This window comes from Lonchura striata, chromosome 1, assembly GCF_046129695.1.
Source record: "Lonchura striata isolate bLonStr1 chromosome 1, bLonStr1.mat, whole genome shotgun sequence".
Lineage (NCBI taxonomy): Eukaryota > Metazoa > Chordata > Aves > Passeriformes > Estrildidae > Lonchura > Lonchura striata.
This window is the reverse complement of record NC_134603.1, coordinates 51,612,679-51,635,092: the sequence shown is the minus strand read 5'-3', so window position 1 is coordinate 51,635,092 and position 22,414 is coordinate 51,612,679. Positions and strand designations below refer to the sequence as shown.

Sequence of the window (22,414 nt, the reverse complement as noted above, 5' to 3'; positions counted from 1 at the left end):
ATGAACAAAATAACTAGGAATATGCACAAATTTTTAAGACACAGAAGAATGTTTGTATGTGTTTAGTGCTCTACAATAAAATGGCTCTAATTTTTATCAAAATAAAAAGGTGCATTATAATACAATATATTTCTTGTTTTTTCAGAAAACAGGAAAAGGACCACCTTTCCTTTGGTTATAATCATAGAGTCTGTGCGGGAATGGACCTTAAAGATTATCTACCTATGACCCTCCAGCTGTGGAAAAGAACACCTCCCACTAGACCAGTTTGCTCAAGGCTCCACACAGCCTGGCATTGAACACTGCCAGGGATGGGGTATCCACAGCTTCTCTGGGCAACCTATTCCAGTGACTCGCCACCTCACAATAAAGAATGTCTTCTTAATATCTAATCTAAATTTCTCTTCTTTTGGTTTACAACTGTACCTCCCCTCCCCTTTTCTTATCACTATTTGCCTGTGTTAAAAGTCACTTACCCTCTTTTATATAAGCCCCTTTAAATACTGAAATGCCCCAATGAAGACTCCCTGGAGCCTTCTCTTCTCCAGGGCAAACAGCCCCAGCTTTCTCAGTCTGTTCTCCAAAGGAGAGGTGCTCCAGCTCTCTCATCAGTTTCCTGGCCCTGTTCTGAAGTCACTCCAACAAGTCCATGTCCTCCTTCTGCTGGGGACCCAGGGCTGGATGCAGTACTCTGGGGCAAGGGTATGGTTTCACCAGAGCAAGTAGAGGGACAGAATCCCCTCCCTCGCCGTGCTGGCCACAATATTTTTATTTGCAACTGATTTCATTCAGAATTTGAACCACATTTACAATTTCTGTGCTTTGTATTTTATACTGTTCACTGAAATACTAAATTCAAGTAAAAACCCTCCCTCAGATGAATTTGTTAAATCACATTGAAATTGTCAATTGAAAAAGTATCCCACTGGGTTTGATGTGGCAGCTCCTTGTATAACTACATGGAAATCATTATGATACACCCCTGTCAGAAAGGGACCCTGCCTGTGCCCACAAACTATCTGGCTCGTGATCCTGGCATCTAAAGCTGGGTTACCAAGGAAAAAGGGCAACCTAAAACTAAAGAATACTCCTAAACTAGGAATATTTTCTCTTTTTCTGTGCTCAAAATCAGTGATGCCTACAGATGTAGTTCTAATATAATTCTAGGCAGTTTCTGAGTAGAATATTGCCAAACGTGTTTTAGTCTTAGAGCCACACATGCCTCCTCTCAATACAAAATTTACTGTATCTTCAGTTCTTTTAACTCAGTCAATTTGATTCTGAAGTCTACAGCCATCATTAGCTTTCAAAACTAGTGTGAAGGTTCCTTCCCACTGCCTCTAGGGACACAACTCAGAGCAATTAACATGAAAAAGGTATTATCTTACCAACTTGAGGGTTCTGTAAACAGCTGCTCAAACCTTCCCCCCCAACCCCAAAGTTTCTCCAATTAATACATTTGAACAGAAAAGAAGATTACTTCTAAACATTGTTAAATTGAGAAAAATGTAGTCTCTCCATTGAAAAGGGAAAAGATCCTAAAGCTTAAATCCAGGACATAAAAAATACATTAGTCTTACCCTTTCAATACTGTGCTGTAAACGTAGTTTCATCCTTACAACCTCCTGTTGTTTAAATAGTTCCTTAAGTGGGTCCGACAGTGATGGAGGTGGTGTAATCTGTGGAACAAATTTTATAAATAATACAGTGAATATGTAGTTAACATGTTTAGCACTGCTCATATGATCTATTAAAAAACCCCCAAGAAACAATAAACAAGGCATTTTTAAAGAAAAATGCTTTTTACTTTCCATTAGTTATGTGAATTCAATGTGTTTGCAGTAAAAAGTTTTAAGGATTCCATATCATAAAATTAATAAACCCAAGTGAAAATGGAGTTTCAACCTGTTTAGTGCTTTTAAACAGTCATTATCAGCATTCCATAGCTGTTCTTTTTAAAAGGCTATACTGTAGAATATAGGAAGAATACAACCTGCTTCCCATTTTAAAGACTCTTTAAAACACAGCTGTTCATTTTGAGAAGATAAAAACTGCCTAGTAAAATGCAAGAGCAAAGTAAAAAAAAGTATTGCTAAAAACACCCCAAACCACTTGATATATTCATACAATAGCAACAGCATTTTATATTGCCAAAAGATAACCAACCATACTCCTAATCTTGCAATCACGCAGAACACAGGAAAGCACAAAAACAGACTAGAGACCCAGACAGTAGCCTGAAAAAGTGTTCCTTCCTGTCAGTTATTCAAATAAGTTTTAAAAAAACTTTATTCCTTGAAAAGAAAGTAATTTTAGAAAATCACAAACTTGAGTGACATATCAATGCTGTTACTAATTTGCTATACTATAAACATTACTGTCTGGTCTGAGCTGCATGAAAAACACTGACAAGGCACCTGGAGCTCTCCTGGCAACTGCAGAAATCAGATGCTTTTTGAGAAGTAACTAATAAACTTCTTGGGAGTTTTAAGACTCCACCTAAAGTTTACTTTCCTTTATGCCAGTTCTGACAGTTCAGCATGAGTTTTAACAACTGACAGATGTAAGAGCACTGATAGTGCTTTGGAAAGACCCATTCAAATTACATGAAACACTGCCTACTACCACTGATACTCAAAAACCACAGCTCAAGTACATACCTGCAGTTACTATACCCTACCTTGTACATAACACAAGCAGAAAGATAAATAAGTCTTTTCAATAAAATAGATCCTTCAACTGTCAAGAAGTAATAAATCCATCATGGAAATACAGATACACTATAGATTAAACTAGACTATTAGTAACAATCTTGCACCTATACATTCCAGTAACAAAGTGATTTATCTACCAGAAATGCCTGAATTATTACTATATTGGAAAATTTTTTCAGGACAATTTTTTCTCAACTGGAAGTTAGCCAATGTCTCTGGAATTATAGAACATAATCTGAATACCTGATTGCAGTTCATTCCTTACATTATTATATGGCATAAAATGACATTCAACTTTTTCATATTTCAAACTACAGAATAGGATAGACTTCCTTTTTCTTAGTGAAAACAGTATGGCTCTCAAACCAGCAACGTTTATGGCATATGCCATTTTTTATAAAACATCAGTATTAAAAACAAATACACCCCCTATACTCTAGTTTTTCCTGAAGACTTTGCATTCATGGTACAGTACACTAGTGCTGTCACTGTCTTTCAATAAAATAAGACAAGATGCCTGTAAATAATATCAAGTTTTAATTTTTACTAAACCTAAAACATCTCCCAAAATCTCCATTATTTTGCTTACCACACAGATAAGATACAAGAGAGAATCTAAATAACCTTTGGGTTTATGCTCCTGGATTTTCCAGAAATAAAAACTTGAGCTGCAAGCATCCATATCACTTGAACAATTTCACAGAATCACAGAATGGTCTGGGTAGGAAGGGACCTCAGGAGTCATTGAGTTCCAAGCTCCCTGCCATGTGTAGGGATGCCACCTACTAGACCAGGTTACTCAAGCCCCATCCAATCTGGCACTTCCACAGATGTGGCATCCACATTTTCTCTTGGCAACCTGGTCCAGCATTACCACTCTCACAGTGAAGAATTTTTTCCTGATACCTAATCTAAACCTGTCCTCTCTCAGTTTGAAGCCATTCACCCTTGTAACGTCATTACATTTCAAATATTATAAAATGTTATTCCCTTAAATTTACAGACAGTTTAATTTTACAACAGAAATAAGAATCAACACCACAGAAATAACCTGACAAGGAGCAGATCATCTAGACAGCAGAGCTGTGTGGACTTTTATATAAACATGTAGAACTCTGTTTCAGCAGATTATGTTCAGCCCTGAACACAAGATTATGTTCAAACCTGTGTGACACTGACAGGTCTCCATGACCCCAGAGATCCCTATTACCACTGGATACATTCATAAACTCTTCACTCCCGCCCAGCCCAGCAGCATCTGCCAAAATGTACTGCTAAATGTTAGGTTTGGTTACAGTAATTATATGCAATGATCTGTTCTTTCCTCTCTTCTTGGAAACTTGGGAAGAGTGATCCTCAGATCTTTAGGAATCTGAACATAGGATTTGGGCAGTTGCACATCACCTACTGGAAATCCAGCTTGTGAAAACAGCACAGATTGAGACAAAGGAAATTGGTTTATTTGAGACCAAAAAGTCTGACTTAAAGGTTCTGAGGGAGGAACAGCCAGAGGAGCCTCTCAGACCTTCTAGTCAAAGAAATTGTTACTAAAGAGAACACAAAAAACTGTGTAGGGAAAATACAAACACAGAGGTTGGGTTTGCAAAAACAGAGCATGAAACTGAACACCACAAAAAAAGGTGCTCTCTGTTTTTTGCATAACCAAAATATTGAACTATTTTCTTAAGGGCCCAGACTTCATACAGAAGAGAGGGAAACAAAGGGACCCTGCCTGATTCAGTCTGAGAAATCACTCAGAAAAGCCAGACAGAACTTGGCCTTGTGCCTCTGCTCCACCTCACTTGGAGCCAGCCATTAGAGCAGGTTTGATTGGCTAGAGCTCATGTTCAAGACATGCCCTCCCCATCTCCAACACATCAAAACCCATCAGCAACTTTCCTGCTTGCCTTGCATACTTCAGAACAACTACAACAAGAGCATCAACTCTTCATTCCATAAACCTTCAATGCCAATTTGTCCTCCTCCACTCTTCTATGTCATCCAAACAACCGGCCTGCTCTAATGCTCTATTTCATGCATTTTGAAAACAAGTTTCTGGTAATACCCCTAAAATTAGATTTTACCACTTGAGCTTCTACAGCAACGCTAGGGAGACTGGACAGAATCTCCTTTACTAGAAATAAATCTGCTAGACAGCCATTGAAGGCTGGCAGTGAATCATCCTGATACCTCCTCTCAGGAGACAATACAGATAAAGATGACTGAACCCTGTAGAACTTGGAACAATCTGAAAGGCAACAGAGCCAAGAGCCAAGTACAATCGAAATGTTAGAAGATTGAGATTTTTTTTCTTCAATTTTAAACTGACCTGATGTCTCCTACCTTATGTTTTGTATTTGTACTGATGAGAGGGAAGCCATAATTCATACATGAATATCCTCAGCCTTAGGTGATCTGGGCTGTAAATTACAATATATAGACAAGGCTGTGGAAACAAGGTTTTAGCACACCATCTCCTAGTTCCCACCTACAGCACATTTGAAGTTCATCAGATAACTACAGTGCATCATTAAAATTCCAGTGCAGAAAACAGTAAACATACTTTTCCATACACCAACCATTCCGAGACTCAGAGTGTCAGAGCTAAATATATGGTCTCCACACAGACCTACACAAAGGATATCTGTAACACAGGAATAATTAAAGAAAGGGTATCTACTTTCTCTCTATGTCAATTGATGAGTAAAAATTTGGTTAACAGAGAATTATTAGAGAATTGAAGGAAAAAACTGCAAAACAAACATGACAAAAAGGTAATTTTACAGTTGCTTATCAAATTCTGCATTATAGGTATAACAACATGTTATTAATAATTCAGAGAGACAAAGCTTAGTCTTTATTTTCACTTTGTTGGACAACGTGTACAAGAAACAAACACTCATTTCTGAGAATGAAATGATCCTTGGTTTAGCAATTCTCCTTTTTATGGTATTTGTAACAGGAATTATTATGATTACAATTTTCAATGGTGACTAAATAAAATCGTTAAACTGTGTACACAAGCAAATTCTATAGATAAGTTAAATCTGAACTATTACTAATTTTTTAAACAATATTTTTTTCTGAAAGGAAACATGAAAAGTTTTATCAAAATTGTACATTTACACAAGTGACAGTAATTAAATAAAACAGTTGCATTGGAGATTTTTCAGACACAAAAAATGAATTGCTTAGAGTATCTTCTTATTTAGAGCAAAACTCATGCTTTTTCTTACACTTTAATTCTAATGAAAATAATCCCCAATTTCCTAATAATTTATTTTGGTTTCTCAAAATTTATCTTCTTCCCTTTTGCTTCTAGGAACTTTAAATATCAACTTCCACCTGTTCTCTCTCTACATCTGTAGAACATTACCAGGACCATATAGTATATACAAAACAACTGTTTAAAACATCATTACCATCAGAACGTGTACATGTAAGGAGGAAAACCAGAAATCTAAATGAGACAAAAATCAGTAACTGTAACTCTTTAATTACATGTTTACTTTTTAATCAATTTTTTTAAAGAGGCTTTCCTTTTCAACAACTGATTAAAAGCCATTGAGAATAGGAAGCACACACCCATCTCTGGTATTTTCTGAGCCTGTTACCTGAGATTTTGCTCTCCAATAGCTAAATTTATTGTCAATAACTGCAGAGTTCCTATTATACATAGTAATAGAGACAGGAAGTAATTATAAGGCAGTACTTTACTATCAAGTCAAAAACTCTGCCCTCCTTATATGTCTACGCACACATTGCCATTTATGATTGAGAATTGAATTCTATTGCTCAGGTAGGAGATGGGCCAGGAAAAAATATATTCCATGCTTCTCTACTTTCCACTTGACCCAAATTAAGCACTGAAGTGTGATGCCAAAGCAGCGAGCTGTAGCTTGGAAACAGTATGCATTTGACTAGCGGCAGCTTTAAAAAAAAAAAAAAAAAGAAATCTGTGCCTCCAGTGATAAAGATGTTACAGAAGCTGCAACAGCTACTGAGAAAGATTTGTAGACTTGGGAAGGCTGACAGCCTGGTACACACATTGTGGTGAAGCTTACCATACACCCTGGTTCACCCACAGACCTTGCAAGAAGGTCTTACCCACATCCTTCCTTAGACTGCAACTGGCCTAGTAATCCCCAAAAAATTAGAACAAACAGCTTGTGCAGGGAATTAAGACTAGCTGCATAACAAAGCAAACATTTTAAAATCTACATATTAAACTCCTATTCATTGCTTCATCAAAAAAATCCTCAACTCTACTGGAAAAAGCTAAAGCCTTTCACCCTTAAGTAAGGGTGAGTTATCTTAGATGAGCTGATATCATAACTTGTCCATTGAAAAAAAGAGAACTTAGACCTAAACAAGTGTCTCTGAACTACAGATGTTCTTCAGTAAAAAGAAAAAAACCCATGACATTATTTAATAAAATTATGAACAGCTTAGGTTGATGGATTACAAAAGCCAGGACACAGCAGATTACTTCTGCTGCTTTTGAGATAGCTGGCAGGCACTCTCCTGCTTAAAACATTTGGCAACAGACTTGGTGTTTTGAAGCACAGCACGTCCACCCCCCTTCAAACAAAACAGCTTTGACTAATTAGTTTTAACGAAATTATTGACAGCAGAAATTAAGAGAAGCTCTCAATAATTTACTCCACTTCCGAAAGAGCAGGCTTTACATACTTTGAAACATAGTATTTGTCTGTGTGCCCTTGACAAATTTCATACATAGTTTGTCTTATAGTAACTGTGAAACCACTGTTTGTATTTCCAGTGAATGAGGCTTTTAAATATGATGCTATTAATCAATATTATTTTGACATATCTCAACTCACTGCTTTTAGCAGAATATTCAGAAGCATGTTAGGAAGAATATGGAAGTTACAAGAACAAAACCAAAGCATGCCTTTCATTGCATGCATATTGAAAGACCATGTTACTTACAGTTGGGATGCATATCTTGCTCAGGGGATTGCCATCCAGCAAGTAGGAGCCATTGAAGGTCACATATTCATCGTAATATTGAGGTGCCTGAGGAATAACACTGCACAGCAATTTACGCTTCTCTTCTATTTTCTTCCTTATGTGCAAGTATTCAAAATAGGGGTTTGCTCTCTCAGAACTGTACGGCTGAATCTCCTCAAGTTTCAAAGAATCAACAATAGCTGCCAGCGACTGCTGGGTTTTCTCCTTGGCCTGCAGCAAAGAAGGGTTCGCTTGCACAGGCTGAGGCACGCGTGACACCTTCCTTTTACGTGGATGATGTACCTGAGCATCATCATCTTCAGTTAATCTAATTCTTGCTTTCATAGATGCTGAAGATTCAGACTCTTTTTCCGATGTTTGTGTACAGCCAAGAGGATTCTGCTTGCCCTGGTTAGCAAGCAAATTTGCTCTGTTCCTCGTGATTCTTTGAGGTACTTCTTGCTGTTCCATCTTCTGATCCTCAGCAACTTCTTCTTCTACTTTAACTATTTGGCTGTATTTATGCACCTCTTCCTGTGTAACCTGTTGTGAACTATTTTCCAAATTGGATATAGAGGAATACTGTGGTGAATCATCTGCCAACACATTTTCTCTGTCTGCAGTGCAGGGACTTTTATTAACCAATTCATTTGTAATTCCCTTTGACATTCCTGCACTTAGTTCACAGAGTTCAGCATTGGCTTTACTATCAACAATATGTACAGAGACCAACTTTTCTTGTTGGTCTTTTTCATTTCTAATATCTGAAGTATTTGCTGTGTTACTATCCACTTCACCCAGGGCATTCTTACAAACAACTTTACTGAATGAGTACAAATTCACGTTTAAATGTGAACTGCTATCACTTTCAGGAGTATCCTTCTCTGATGGTACCATTGGCAAATCATTCACCTTTTCATAGCCCTGTGAAACGTCTTTTGCAGAGCCCTCAGAATATACAGCCATAGGTGCATCAGTCTTCCTAATGTTTGAAGGGAAGAAAGCATTTTCCAGCTCTCTGGTACTAGTAGCATCTGTTTCCAAAGCAGAGGTTGCAGTCTGAACTAGATTTTGCTGCTGTACAAATGATGAATCTTGACTGATAATGCCTGGTAAGGAAACATTTTTTGACACAACTGGAAGTGGCTGGGTAGGTAAAGAACAAGGCGACTGTGAAGGCAAAAATGATGCAGATTCTTGAGAACTGGAACTTCGCTTAATTTCAGGGTGCTGAGGCAAAAACTCAGATACTTGTTGCTCTTTTAACGTCCTGCTCTCAGAATTATGCACTGCTATAATGCTTTTAGCATCTTGCTCTGACACACCACAACCTGAGCTGTTAAAGTCATTGTTTAATGGATTAAGTCTGTCAAAAGGCACATCCCACAGTTTGGTTTGCTGAGTCACACCACTATGACTACATGGTTCTAAATGCATGCTAGAGTCTTCTGAAGGGCTCATCTGAGCATTATCTTTAATGGTATTTGTCCCTGTTATTGCCTGCTTGTTGCTAACAGCTCTATTTGGAGATGATGTGAAGCTGGACTGCAGAACAGCCACACTGCTTTGAAAATCTCTCTCAAGTGCACTGCACAGTAGCTCTAGTTTAGGAGAAGTGCTACTGTAAGTCTGAACTGACTGCAGAGCGTTCTGGTTGATTTCTTCTGATTTTCCAGGCTGTTTGCTTTGTTCAGAAACTGCAGCAGGCATGCTGCATCTTCGAACCTCTATAACAGGCCTACACTCATTTAAAACCAACTTAACATCTTCAGCAGATGCTGATCTAACATACATTTGTGGAAGTCTGTTCGTGAAAGGTGGCTTAATGCGATCTGGCAACTCAGCAAGACCATCAGCCTCTTTTTCCACAAGGGCTGGTGATTTGGCACTTGCCAAAAATGGTGACTGTGAAAAAGACATTTGGGAATCAGAACCTTCTGGCATGAAGTCCGAATCATATTCAGTTACAGGTCTTGGAGTAGTTACTGTGGTATGGCAAGAATCTTCAGAGCTTGCAACAGAAACCATGGACACTGACCTGGAGCTCAGCCCCATCTTTTCACTTTCTGATTTGGGTGATCTGTTGAAATTATCTAAAGCCAATGAAGTCTTTACAACATTGACACTTCTCGTGTCTACTGACTGAGATCTATTACTTGTAGCATCTTTCTGCTGTTTTTCTTTTATACAGACATCTGGCAACTCTGAACTTTTTGAACGAATCAGTTCTTTGCCTTTTACTTCAGCTAATGAGTGTTTGGGTTTTTCCTTCATTTTGTTATGTTCTGAACAAGTGCGGTTTCTCAAACGTTCCTTCTCTTTCTGTTTTATTTTTTCTTTATGCTTTCTATGCCACTGCTCTATCTCCAGATCTTTAAGGCTAAGCATTCTTTCAAAACTAGTTTGCATTAAATCATCATTGACTAATCTTTTTTCTTTAGGCCGAGCATCCTTCAATGCAGGTGCTGGTTTAGGCTTAAGTTTCTCATGTTCAAGTTTTAGTTTAAGCAAACTACTTTGATGCAGTTTATCTTTATGCTTGTCCCTCTCTTTGTATCTATCTATATCTTTATCTTTTTTATCTTTCTCTCTACCATCTGGAGTTTTCAACAAATCATCTTTTGGTTTTTCCTTCAAAGATGACAGTTTGTCATGAACTGTTTTATTACTTTCAGTAATAGTGCATCTCCTTTCCTCTTGCATATGTTTTGAGCTTGCTAATGATGAGGTCTCCTTGTCTTTGGATTTGTCTTTTTTTTCTAATTCCTTTTCTCTGGTTCTATTTTTTTCTGATTTAGTATATTCAGATTCTTTTTCAGACTGTTTGACTTTTCTTTCAGTACAGTGTTTTTCTTTGCTTTCAGCCCAATGTCTCTCTTTATCAGCCTTTTCTTTATCATGCTTCTTATCAGTTTTTTCTTTATTTCTTTCCCTGTCGTCAACTTTTTTAAGAGCACCCATGCTTTTTATTTTGTCATTTTCCTTATGGCCCCTTTCTGCTTGCTGAAAACTGGACTTCTCCTTTACTTTCTCTGTATTTTCATTTACTTCTGCTTTATCTTTCTCTATTTTGTATTCATGCTTTAACTTTTTCTCTTTTTCTCCATGTTTTCTTTCTATCTTTTCAAAATCTTTTTCTTTGATTGAGAATCGCTTTTCTGTCTTCTCTTTATTTTCCTTTAAATTCTTTTCCTGCTTTTCAGTATCTGTTTCTCTTTCTACTATATGAACGCTGGCTGCCTCATCTTTAACACCAAAACAGAACAATTCAATTTCTTTATCTGCAAGCATAACTTCTTTTTCTTCTTTTGTATCTTTGATTTTTTCATCCTTGAGAAACTTCTCATTTTCCTTTTTGTTCTTCTCTTTTTCTCTCTCATCTTTAATACTTCTCTCTTTCTGGAACTGTCTCTCCTTAACTAATTTATCTTCTTTTGCCACAGTTTTTTCTAGCTTTGATTTTCTGTCTGAAGAAAGAGATTCATGTTCTGTATTTATCAAAGTGTCATCATTTTCATCACTTTTGAAAAAGTTTTCTTTCCAAAATTCTCTGTCAAACTCAATACTTCTTTGAATGTCTTTAACATTATCCTTATGTTTGTGTTTCTCTCTCTCCCCATCCTGTTCCTTTTTGTGCTTTTCCTTTTCTCTTTCTTTGTGCTTTAATTTATGCTTCTTAAGTGTTTTACCTTCCTTGTCAATTTTTCTCAAAGTATATTCTGAATTCTCAAATGTTGAGCTATTATCTTCCTCTTTGATTTTAGGACTAGATTTTTCACCAAATTCCAAGTGAAAATCCTTTTGATGATGCTTGCTTTTTTCTTTGTGCTTGCAAGATTTGCCACTAGAACTTTCTACTAGATAATCAGAATCAGTGTTGTGGTCATACCGAACTAATTCAGACGGCAATGTTATTTCAGAACCTCCTGGTGATAAGCAAGTTTTGGTGTTTTCTTGCTTTAATGGTGTTGACTGCTTTTCACTTAACCCACAGGGATGCTTTGGAGATTTTCCAGCAGTGATATGAAACAGATGTAAAGAAGAATCTTCTTTTGAGGTGAAAGACTTCTTAAAGGTTTCTTCCTCTCTAGCTTTATCTAAAGGATCTAACCCAGAAGTAGCTATATTTGTTACTCTAGCATTTTCTTTTTCTTGCTTTACTTCTTGATTCTCTTTATTTTTGCTTTGATTTTTTACTTTCCTTTTAACTTTGCCCTTTTGCTTGTGCTCGTTTGCAACCATATATTCTTTCTTCACTCTGACATCAGAATTTGGTGTCTCTGAAACAGAGCAAGGAGAGACCATTTTCTTGTCCTGAATTATTTCTTCATCTGAACTTTCAGAACTTGAATACAGAACTCTAGAGGGTTTCTGCTTTTTGTTTTTCAATGATTTTGAAAAGACAACTTTTTCTTGTTTCACAAATAAGCTGGTCTTTTCAACTTCAGTTTCATCTTCTTTCCTTGGGTCTTTTCTAAGAATATGTTTGTCATCAATCATTTTTTTCATTTCATCTTCATCATCATCTTTGAACTCATACTCATCTAGTGCAGAGGGAAGTGGTGCCTTGCTAGGGACTGTTTGTTTGCTGTTGTTGGCTACAGAGTCCTTTTCTGCTTCTGAATCAACATTTCCATCTACACTGGAAGGATTTACAGATGGAGTTTCTTCAGAATCTAGAGTAAAAAAAGCAAAAATTAATAGAATACTGATGGGATACTTGTCATACCTCAGGACAAAAGAGTTCAGTTCAGCAGTCACCTCTTTACACACAAAAATAATAAAACCTATCTTAAACACAGAAAACAAAAGGTGATGAAATCAAAGTTCTCCCCTCCCTTTACAGCTCTCACTTAGGCATGTAAAAATACTAATTAACATTTATATCTAATAAAAGTAATGCAGTTTAAATTTTGAAAACCTCACATATTGCGCATAATTTCTGTATAACCTGATTCTTTCTAAAGGACAATACCCTGTGCAGACTATTGAGGAATCAGCTGCTAAACAGTAACAATATTCTATTACACATATGTAAAAATATTTGTCTTAAGATTGATGCTTTCACTAAACTGAAGTTGATTCTGTGAAGTGATGCCACAGCTGTTCCTTAGAACAGAAGGACCACGCACTGTATTTTAGGTTATTCTAATGCCAAAAAAGTTGACACTACATCAGAACATAGAGCAATAGGACTTTTTTCCCTTGAAGTATACTGCATCTTTGACTAGAAAACATTCCTGGGGGCTGTGTTTTAAGTATTTGTCTGGGAAAGAGAAACCAGCTTTTACAATCATGTGACACGATGCTGCTCTTTGTCTGCTTTTCACAGATCACAGAATGGCTGTGGTCGGAGATCATCTCATTCAACCCACCCTGCTCATGCAGAGACACCCAGAGCCAGCTGCCCAGGACCATGCCCAGAAAGCTTGTGAATTATCTCCAAGGACGGAGACTCCATAGCCTCCCTGGACAAGCTGTGCCACTGCTTGGTCATCCTCACAGTAAAAAAAAATGTTTCCTGCTGTTCAGATGGAACTTCCTGTGTTTCACTATCTGCCTATTGCCTCTGGTCCTGTCACTGTGCACAAGTGACAAGAGCCCAGCTCTGTCCTCTTTGCAACCTCCCCTCAGGTATTTTTATGCATCAAGATTCCCTGAGCCTTTCCTTTCTTTTTCATCTTCCTGGCCCTTCTCTGGACTCTCTCTATGGTGTCAATGTCTCTCCTGTACTGGAGAGCCCAGAGCTGCACCCAGCACTCCAGCTGTGGCCTCACCAGTGCTCAGCAGAGGGGGAGGAACACCTCCCTCAGCCTGCTGGCAACATTCCTCCTAATGCAGCCTGGGACATCACTGGCCTTCTTTGCAGCAAGGGCACTTTGCTGGCTCATGGTTAAGCTGGTCAAGCTCATGGTTCAGCATGAGCCAGGGCCTTTTCCATAAAGCTGCTTTCCCAGCTGGTCAGACCTGCACTGCTGCTTGGATAGTTGTTTCTCCCCAGCTGCAGGACTTTGTACTTCCCCTTGATGAACTACATGAGATCCCCATGAGCCCATTTCTCCAACACATTAAGGTTCCTCTGGATGGCAGCACAACTCTCTCATGCACCACTCACTCCTCCTCAGAAGCCCCAGTTCTGTGTCATTAGGAAACTTCCTGATGGAACACTCTATCCCAACCATTAATGAAGGTGTTAAACAGGAGTGGAAACAGTATTAATCCAAGGTACAGAGGCAGTTACTGGCCTCCAAATAAACTTTGTGCCACTAATCACCACCATTCCAGCCTAGATGTTCAGCCAGTTTTCAATCCACCTCACTTCTTTTATCTAAAAGATTATGAATTGTTGAATATTCTGTGAAAACCAAATGAAAAGTTCCTGTCTGACACTCAAGTAAGTTACTCATGGTCAAGAATCTTTTGCTTCTGAGGAACAATTCTTTCTGTGCTCCAAGAAATTAAATACTCCTCAATCTGCAGAAACACAAGAAGGACCAAGAATTACTGCCTCCACTTCTGCAACTTACTTACCAGATGACCCACAGAAACCAGTGGCTCCCTAAGTAACTAAGTTGCACCCACCTGAAACACTGACTCCTAATACATCCTCTAAAGGTGGGAAGTAAGTAACTTTGGGGATAATTTTTCACCATTAAACAAACCATCTCAGAAACACACTCTATCATAAAAAATATGGTACTTTCCTCTATATCTTTCTCTGGTAAAATCATCATTCTGATATAGAGCTAATTTGCAAAGTGGGAATGGCTTATTAAAGACAAAAAGAAAAGTAAAAAAAAATAAAAAATCCAGAATATGCATTTCAGATAATTCAGTTGAAAAATTTAACGAACTACCTCTAGAAATATAAGTGAAAGACAACCATAGCAATATGAATTGTTACCTGCAGCAAGCTTTAATAGCTAACACTATACAAAAGATTAAGGCCACTTAACCTTAGGTGAAATGATGCATTAACTATGCAATTAAATAGCTACCTTTACCTGAGCAACTGTCTTCATCATCAGAGATGGGCACTTCTCTTTTCAACAGCATTTCCAATTCTTCAGTTTCAGCAACATCAACAGGTCTTTCCCCATGCTTATTAGCTTGAAATGGATTTCCACCATGTCGAAGTAACAACTTTACAATCTGCAGCATTAAATAAATTAACTTTGAGGTTATCCATAACATGTTACTTGACCAGCAAAACATCCATCATTGCACACAAAATATGAGTAACACGATATGCAATCCTAAGTCCTATCTACGATATTGAGACTGGGAAGCAAGACTTCAGCAACTAAAATGCAAAGTCCAGGTAGTGCATACAGTCTGCTCTATAAAGGAGGTGAAGGGGAAGACTAGAGACAGCTGCTCTCTGTCCCACAGCATCATTATAAAAGAAAGACAGGGGCCTTTGTTCTTGCTGTTCTAGCATTTCTTCACACAATTTATCTGGTTCCCCACCTACGAGGCTCTTTACTACTCTGCACTTGATTCATTCTCTTGCTCCAAATTTTATTTCACTTAAATCAGGAACAGGTAGCTTTCAGAAGTCACAGTACTATTGGTTTCTCCAGCAGTTCCAAAAAGCCCTTAGAGATCTTACTGGAGGAACAAAGCACCTCCACCTGCAACTGCGTGCAATAAATCAAAATCATCAACTTCTCCACCATTAAGGGCAACATTTTGTTAATGTTACAGTGATATCAAGGCCACTGCATTTTCAGCATAGTGTCTAGTATTAATTATTTTTTTTCCCTATGTATAAAGAATGGCGAAATTCAGCAGACAGTGATACCTTAATAGGAAGCTTGAGAATTATTCTGGTACATAATGTCAGATGGCCACAGGTACCTGTACTGATACCAGATAAGCAAGAGGTCCCATTCTCCAAGACTCTACTACAACTGTCTACTACAATTTGGGTCTAAAGACCCAGTATCTTCATTTACATACCTATAAAAAGCAATTACTAAATAGCTAATAAAAAGAATCCCAACATATTATCAAAATTAATTTCTCTAGCTTTTCCAGAAAAACCTTTTAAAATTAACATCTTGTTTGCAAGGTGTACTTGATTTAACGATGTATTCTATTCTTTTGCTTCCAACAACAGATCACATACACAGTAATTAAATAAAAGAGATATAAAGGGAAAGCAGAGTCATTTTTGATCTTATTTGCAGAAATTAATAACAAATTTGAAAGTTAATGTAAAGCACCTACAGAGCTCAATTTATCTTCTCCACTAAATGCTGATTGGTAAATTAAAAAAATAAGAAGAATATATATACTTCAATTCTCTATTTCAATGCCATTAAAATATGTTAAAAGAAATATATGATATATACCTTTAAATATTTATAAACATGTATGTATAATATACATGAATCCACAGTATACTTTTAGGAGACAGTTTTCTTTTGAGAAGTCGATACAGTAAAAGTTTCTCAAAAAAAGTCAGTTAAGTGCTTATTTACTAAGAAAGTAAAGATAAAACTTATAAATATTTAAGAAACAGATACTGGTAGAATATATCTGGCAATAGAAGTCAGATGAAACAATCAGAACAAGTTTAAGATGCTCCCAAAACAGCAGAAGCAGAACTACAAGACTGCAATGAGGACAGTTAGGATCTGTTCTGAAGCTTCAGCATTTCAAACCATGTTTTTATCCCCCTCCCACTCTCCCAGAAGACTCACATTTCTATGTCCACTGCTAGCAGAATCATGAAGAGGGGTATCATCATCCAAGCCCTGTGTGTTCACATCTGCTCCCGCTGCTATCAGAACTTTAGCAACATCGTAGTAACCAACATTACAAGCTTCATGCAGTGGTGTCCAACCTAGAGTGAAGAGTGGCAGGTTTATCAGAGATTTGACTTTTCATTCCTGAAAAATGATAGATCTCTACTGCCTCTGAACATTTCAAAACAGACTCACACACAGTCTTTGGCAGAACAGCAACGCCATCCCTCTGATGAACAACACATGCTTTATCAACTTCAAACCTCACATCAAATTTCAAGATTTTCTGAGATTAAACTGAATGCTGGAATCACAAATCAAATAGTAGAAGACAAAATCTGGCACAAAATCCCCAGGCTAAACATGTTAGAGATTCTTTGATTAGTAAACATTTGAACTCTGATAGGTGTATATATAAATAATGTTAAAATAAATGGAAACCGTTTGAAAGCCACACTATTGGAAACAGTAAGTGTAGCAAACTGCCATAACCAGTGCTCCTTTAGAGTTACTGAACATGTACAGCATCACATAACCATTAACAACATTAGCAGCTAATAAATAATGGCAGAGAACTTACTCTGGTATTTCCCAGAACACTAGTCATTGTTTGCAATTTTGATTTCCATAAGTTCAGTGTTCATTTTCTGTAGCAGAGCGTCAACTGAAGATGACAGCTCACGCATGCTATATTCCTTACCTCAATTTCCTCTTCACAGCTTGATGACTTCTGCTTCACAGCTGACCTGAACTGCTATTGATACCTTCTCAAAGCCCAGTTCAGGGGAGGCATTCAACTTTTGTTTCCAACATAACCAGTAAAAGAGTTTAATCACATGAGCTTTGTATCTAATCAGTAGCAGTCTTGTACATCCATGAAGTGGAGATACAAGAAACCCCTAACTTATCTAATCCCTCAGTAATGGGATTTCTCACCTTCAGCCTTCACTCAACTTCCAAGCTGCCACTCATTAATATTTTAAAAACAGCTAAAAAAAAAAAGGAAAAACCAAAAAAAAAAAAAGGGAAGAAAATAAAAAAGTTTCTAAGTCATTCTAAAGCAAAAAACTTCTTTCTGTTCTTCATACACTAAATTTCCTTTTCAATCATCACTTGGGTTACTCACTTCCAGCTCTGTCTGGCTACCACCTCTATCTTTCCATTTTCTTGTCATTTGCCCTTTCACACTCACCCAACATGATAACACTCTTCTGCTCTCAGCTCTCTGATCCCTGTTTTTTATTCTCTGTATTAATTATCTTCATAATTCATTTTTCTCCATGTTGTACTGCTTTGCTTTTCCATCCTTTCACAATGTCCAGCCTGCCAACTCTAGTGCTGGCTTGCTGTCAGTATCTGTTTCCTTTACTCTTGTTCTCACACGGCAGTATCATTCTGGCAGATATCCCATGAGCAGGGCTACTTCCTCCATTACTAATTCATTTTCTGCTCCTTTAGTTCTGCCAAATCCTTAGCTAAAAAACCTCTAATTCTCTAAACTACACTGCATACTAAATTCCTACTTTTCTCCACTCATGACTCACTGCTTCAATCCTCCCTCTCTGCACAGTATTTTGAAGTTCAGCCAACTCTGCTTTTCACTTTGGATCAACAATAAAAAAAATATCTCACTTAATCCCAAACAACTCTAGAATTTTGAACAAATTCTCCAACAACTTGCATCCAACTGATTGCCAGAACCAGTTCTCAGCCATTGTCCTTTTCCTTTCATCTGCCTTTAAATTCAGTATCTGCCCTAGGTCAGACTGGGATGAAGCTGTGAAGTTAACTTCCTTCAGAGCAACCCATACAGTAATGTGCATTGCATTTGGGGGCTACACCAGTACTCACAGCATACTAGTGGTTTTGGCTACTGCTGAACAAGGCTTGTTAAGTGTCATGGTTTTCTCTCTCCCTCTTCCTGCACGAGAGTTTGGGAGGGGACATAGCCAGGACAGCTACCCAAATATATAATCCATACCACAGGATGTCATGCAATAGAAGTTCACTAAAAGGAGAGGGAAGGAGGGTAGTTTGTACATAATGGCATTTGTCTTTCCAAGCATCTATTACACCTGCTGAGGTGTTGCTTCCTGGGAAGGGACTGAACATTTGCCTGATGATGGGAAGTAGTGAATAAATTCCTCTTCTTCCTTTGCTTGCACATGCAGCTTTTGCAATTCTTATTAAATGGTCTTCAACATGACCCACTTTTTCTATCTTATTTTCTCCCCACACCTTGTTGAGGAAGGGAAGTGAGAGAGCAGCTGGGTGGGTGTCTGGCAGCCTGCCAAGGTCAACCCACTACATCTCTTCAAGTGTTTCTATTATTCTCACAGTGATGTCTATGGGCCTGTCTTCCCCTGAACCTCCCCCTCCTTTTCTAAAATTGCTCTTGTCAACAAGTTCTTCTCATCTCCCCTCTCAACTTCTTTGAAGATCTCAGTGTTCTACTTCTGCTTGTCTTCTCTTCCTCTACATACCAATCCTCGGCAGCTTCATGTTCAAATACAAATTCAGCCCCTCTTCAAACCAAGAAATTACCAATCTGTTTCTTACCTAAAGATTTCAGTTCATCTCATTAATCACTTGAAGCCAAGTATGAGCTGACTAATTGTGTTATATGGTTCTTAGCTTCTCCCACAGGGGCCTGCTACCTCAACTCCTCTCAACCATTCCCACTGAGAACATAATCCAGACCCATAAACCTAAAAAATATTGTATATGTTACAACATAACAAAGCTCATCAACCATTATGTAAATCACAGCAAATAGTGACACATCAAAGCTATCATTAATCCAGCAGGACTAGATGAGAACTGCTACCATGCCATTCTCATCTGCCTTGGTGTGTATCAGCTGTCCCAGTGAAGACAGTGCACATCACAGCACCACCACCTCCACCATTACTGACTTTGCATCTCCTCACACAGCCCACAGTCTCACCATTTAACTCTGCCCAGCACAATCCTACCAAGTTCAGCAAGAACACAGAAATCTGTGTGCACAGATTTCTGCCAATACCCACTGCCCCGTGGCCCTGAACACAATGGAAACCCCTCAGTATTAAAACACTGCTCTAATCACTGTACTAGTGTACTACTTTGTTCTAGTGTCCCAGTACTGCCACTGCCACTGGAAATGAAAACCACAATTTTGGGAATTTCTATGAAGTTATACTTTTTCATTTGTATAAAACATGAACTGAAAGGAAACCTCTGTTAACAACTTCAGTGTTACCTTTAATTGAAACAGTTAAAAGTACTCAACTTACCTGCAAAATCTTTTACATTTACATTTGCACCTAATCTGATTAGCTCCTTGACCTGTTTAACATCCCCTCGAATTGCTGCCATATGTAGAGGAGTTTCCCCTCTTTCGTTTCTCTTGTTAACTTTATCTTTTTGTCTTGAAGAAGAGGTTGGAGTTTTCTTTTGTGTTGGTGTTGTTTGTAAGGAATGATTTAAGGTGGAATCTACAAAACAAGTTTTTAAATGGTCATTATTAAGTTAATTGAAGTGAGGTGAAATAAAAAAATTGTAAACACTTGCCTTCAAAGATGATAATGACCAGTGAATAATTATATTTAAATAAAAGACATCACCCTTCAGAGGTGTCAGCACAATGCTGATTTCCAATATGAAAAAGGGCATTTTGCAAAATCTTACTATTTTAAGCAAGTTTCTAGGAGAGATGAAGTCTATCCTAACTACAAGGTTCACATACTCTGGCATAAATTCTCCTGAATCAAGACAAGGTGAGATAACCCAGATCAGTATCTATGCTGCTTCCCCTTCCTCTAGTAAAATTCCACTAAATTTTTCTGTAGTGGGATGCCATTTTAAAGAATTACAGTCTGTGTATTTGTACTACATACAAATCCTCAGCTGTAGCAACACAGCTGGGTGGACTGGATAGATCCTTAAGGAAACCCAGTCATTTGCTTTTAAATAGCAATTTCGTAAAAAATTTACACCCGTAGAACATATACATACGTGAAGATTTTTTTAAAATGCAGCTGGACCAAGGACAGTTTGAAATGGTTTAAGAACTAAATGAATTAAGAACAAAATGTCTTCCCTCTCCCATTAAATCAGAAGGAAATTGTCCCATTTCCTCCTAAATTAAAATCCTGCTCCAAAGTGAGAAAATGAGATAATAGTTAAGCTTCAATAAAAGTCAAAAAAAGAAAGTATTTCAGGCTTTAAACAATCCATACCAAACAGTGTCTAAGAGGCAAAAATAAACAAAAGAAGAAATCAAATTTTCAGTTTTTACAGCTATCACAGTGCAAAACTTTTCACATGAATTTAGAAGATCAAGAATTTTTCACCAGATTAATAATCCATGTGAAATAAATTTTAACATAAGTATGAATGATTTAAAATACGTGAAAAAAAGCAAAGATTTGTGAAAAACATCAGTGATCTGAATATTCTGACTAGGACAGAATTAAACAGGCAGGAGAAAGAAAACTGTTAACTCTGTAAGATCACCTGGACTGTTGTCTCTTGCTGTCATCTGCATGAGAAGTGCCATCTGTTTGCGCTCTGACAGAGGGTAACCAAAAAGAATGCTAACGGGTGCTGATTTCTTATTCCCAGCATCCTTCTTCATTTTCTTTTTCTCCGGACCTTCCTTCTCTAGAAACAGGAACATTTCAAGACTCAAACTGCAGTTCCATCAGTATATTTTTCTAAAAATAAAACCATCCTCTTAAGGCCTGTAAACTCGTAATTGTTGACATGTGATGAAAAACAGAAATTACACCTCTAACTTACTGCATTTGCATTAGTGTTGGTTACCAGTTCTAATCATATTAGGATAATAAACTACTGAGATAAAGCACTTAAAGCTATAAACAGGATTACCAAAAAATTCTTAACAGATGAAAAACCTGTTTCATAGGAGCAATGCTATGTATGTCACAACTTCAATTCTCAGAGATTAAAGTCAGGAATTTAAAATTTCTGTAAAACCAGTTGGTCAGCTTTGAACATTGAATACAGATCTGAGATTACACTCTATTCTACTTCTCTCAAGACACCATGTTAAACATTAGGAAAGAAGTAGTTAATATTGGTATCTGCTAAGTAATTGGTTAAAAGATTGTTTCTCTCAAACTCATCCTGGTATTTTGAGCAATTTGTTCTCCAGAATTCATATCCTTCAAAAACATACAGCTATTGTATATACATAACTTATTTCCTTTTATCAATATTTACAGAAACTGTTTAATATTTCATCTCCAAGTTTTAAACCAGGAGCTAAAATTACACATCTGAGTAAACACATCAAAAATAAAACAAAACTAAACTCCCACCAAAACCAAAAAACCCTGTCATCTACAAAAGTAGAAAACCTTAAAACAGAAGACTCCACTGAGAAAAATTTCACTGAACTTCTGCAGAGATAAAAATTAGAATCTTAAGTCCCTTTGAGGTTCCTAGTTATCTTTTCACTTTCTACGGTTCTGCCTCCTTTCTTGTTCCATTCTTTTCCTCTCAATGGATTTTCTGCCTTCCTAGCCTTCTCTAAATCTCACTTTCTAGGCCTGATTACAGACACAAGCCCTAGTAATTCAGTGCTTTTGAGGCACAGGAAGGCACATCTTCAGTTCTTATCTTGAATTCCACACTGACCCATAAGAAACACATGATTTTATGGGCTAAACAATTGCCAGCAAGAGTATTTAAGACTATAAATGGAAAGCTACAGACCCATGCACATATTTTAAAAACTTCTATAAATTTAGCCATCACGTTTAAAAAGTAAACAATCCCTTTTACAGAATCAAATTATTTTTTCCTAAACTGCAGACAACTCACAGTCTTGACAATCTAAAAAATTAATTTAATATTCAAATCAACAATATTTGTGTTGTGCCCGATTGGTAAAAACATCTGCATAGGAAAATAATAAAAAAAAACCTTTACAATAAAATTGTGCTTTAAACTTTTCACTGCAAGCAT

General features: G+C 37.3%; 1 protein-coding gene across 2 annotated transcripts in view; it reads right to left on the bottom strand.

Annotated features, from left to right (window-relative positions):
• Positions 1-22,414, bottom strand: part of ANKRD12 (ankyrin repeat domain 12) — a 59,112-nt gene that overhangs the window by 5,013 nt on the left and 31,685 nt on the right. For both annotated transcript variants that reach the window (XM_021525174.3, XM_031504005.2), the window contains 6 exons: positions 20,939-21,085; positions 19,717-19,917; positions 16,397-16,539; positions 14,693-14,840; positions 7,668-12,364; positions 1,581-1,679 (listed from right to left, as the gene is read on the bottom strand). In XM_021525174.3, coding sequence (XP_021380849.2) covers positions 1,581-1,679; positions 7,668-12,364; positions 14,693-14,840; positions 16,397-16,539; positions 19,717-19,917; positions 20,939-21,085 — 5,435 coding nt within the window. The remainder of the gene's footprint in view (positions 1-1,580; positions 1,680-7,667; positions 12,365-14,692; positions 14,841-16,396; positions 16,540-19,716; positions 19,918-20,938; positions 21,086-22,414) is intronic.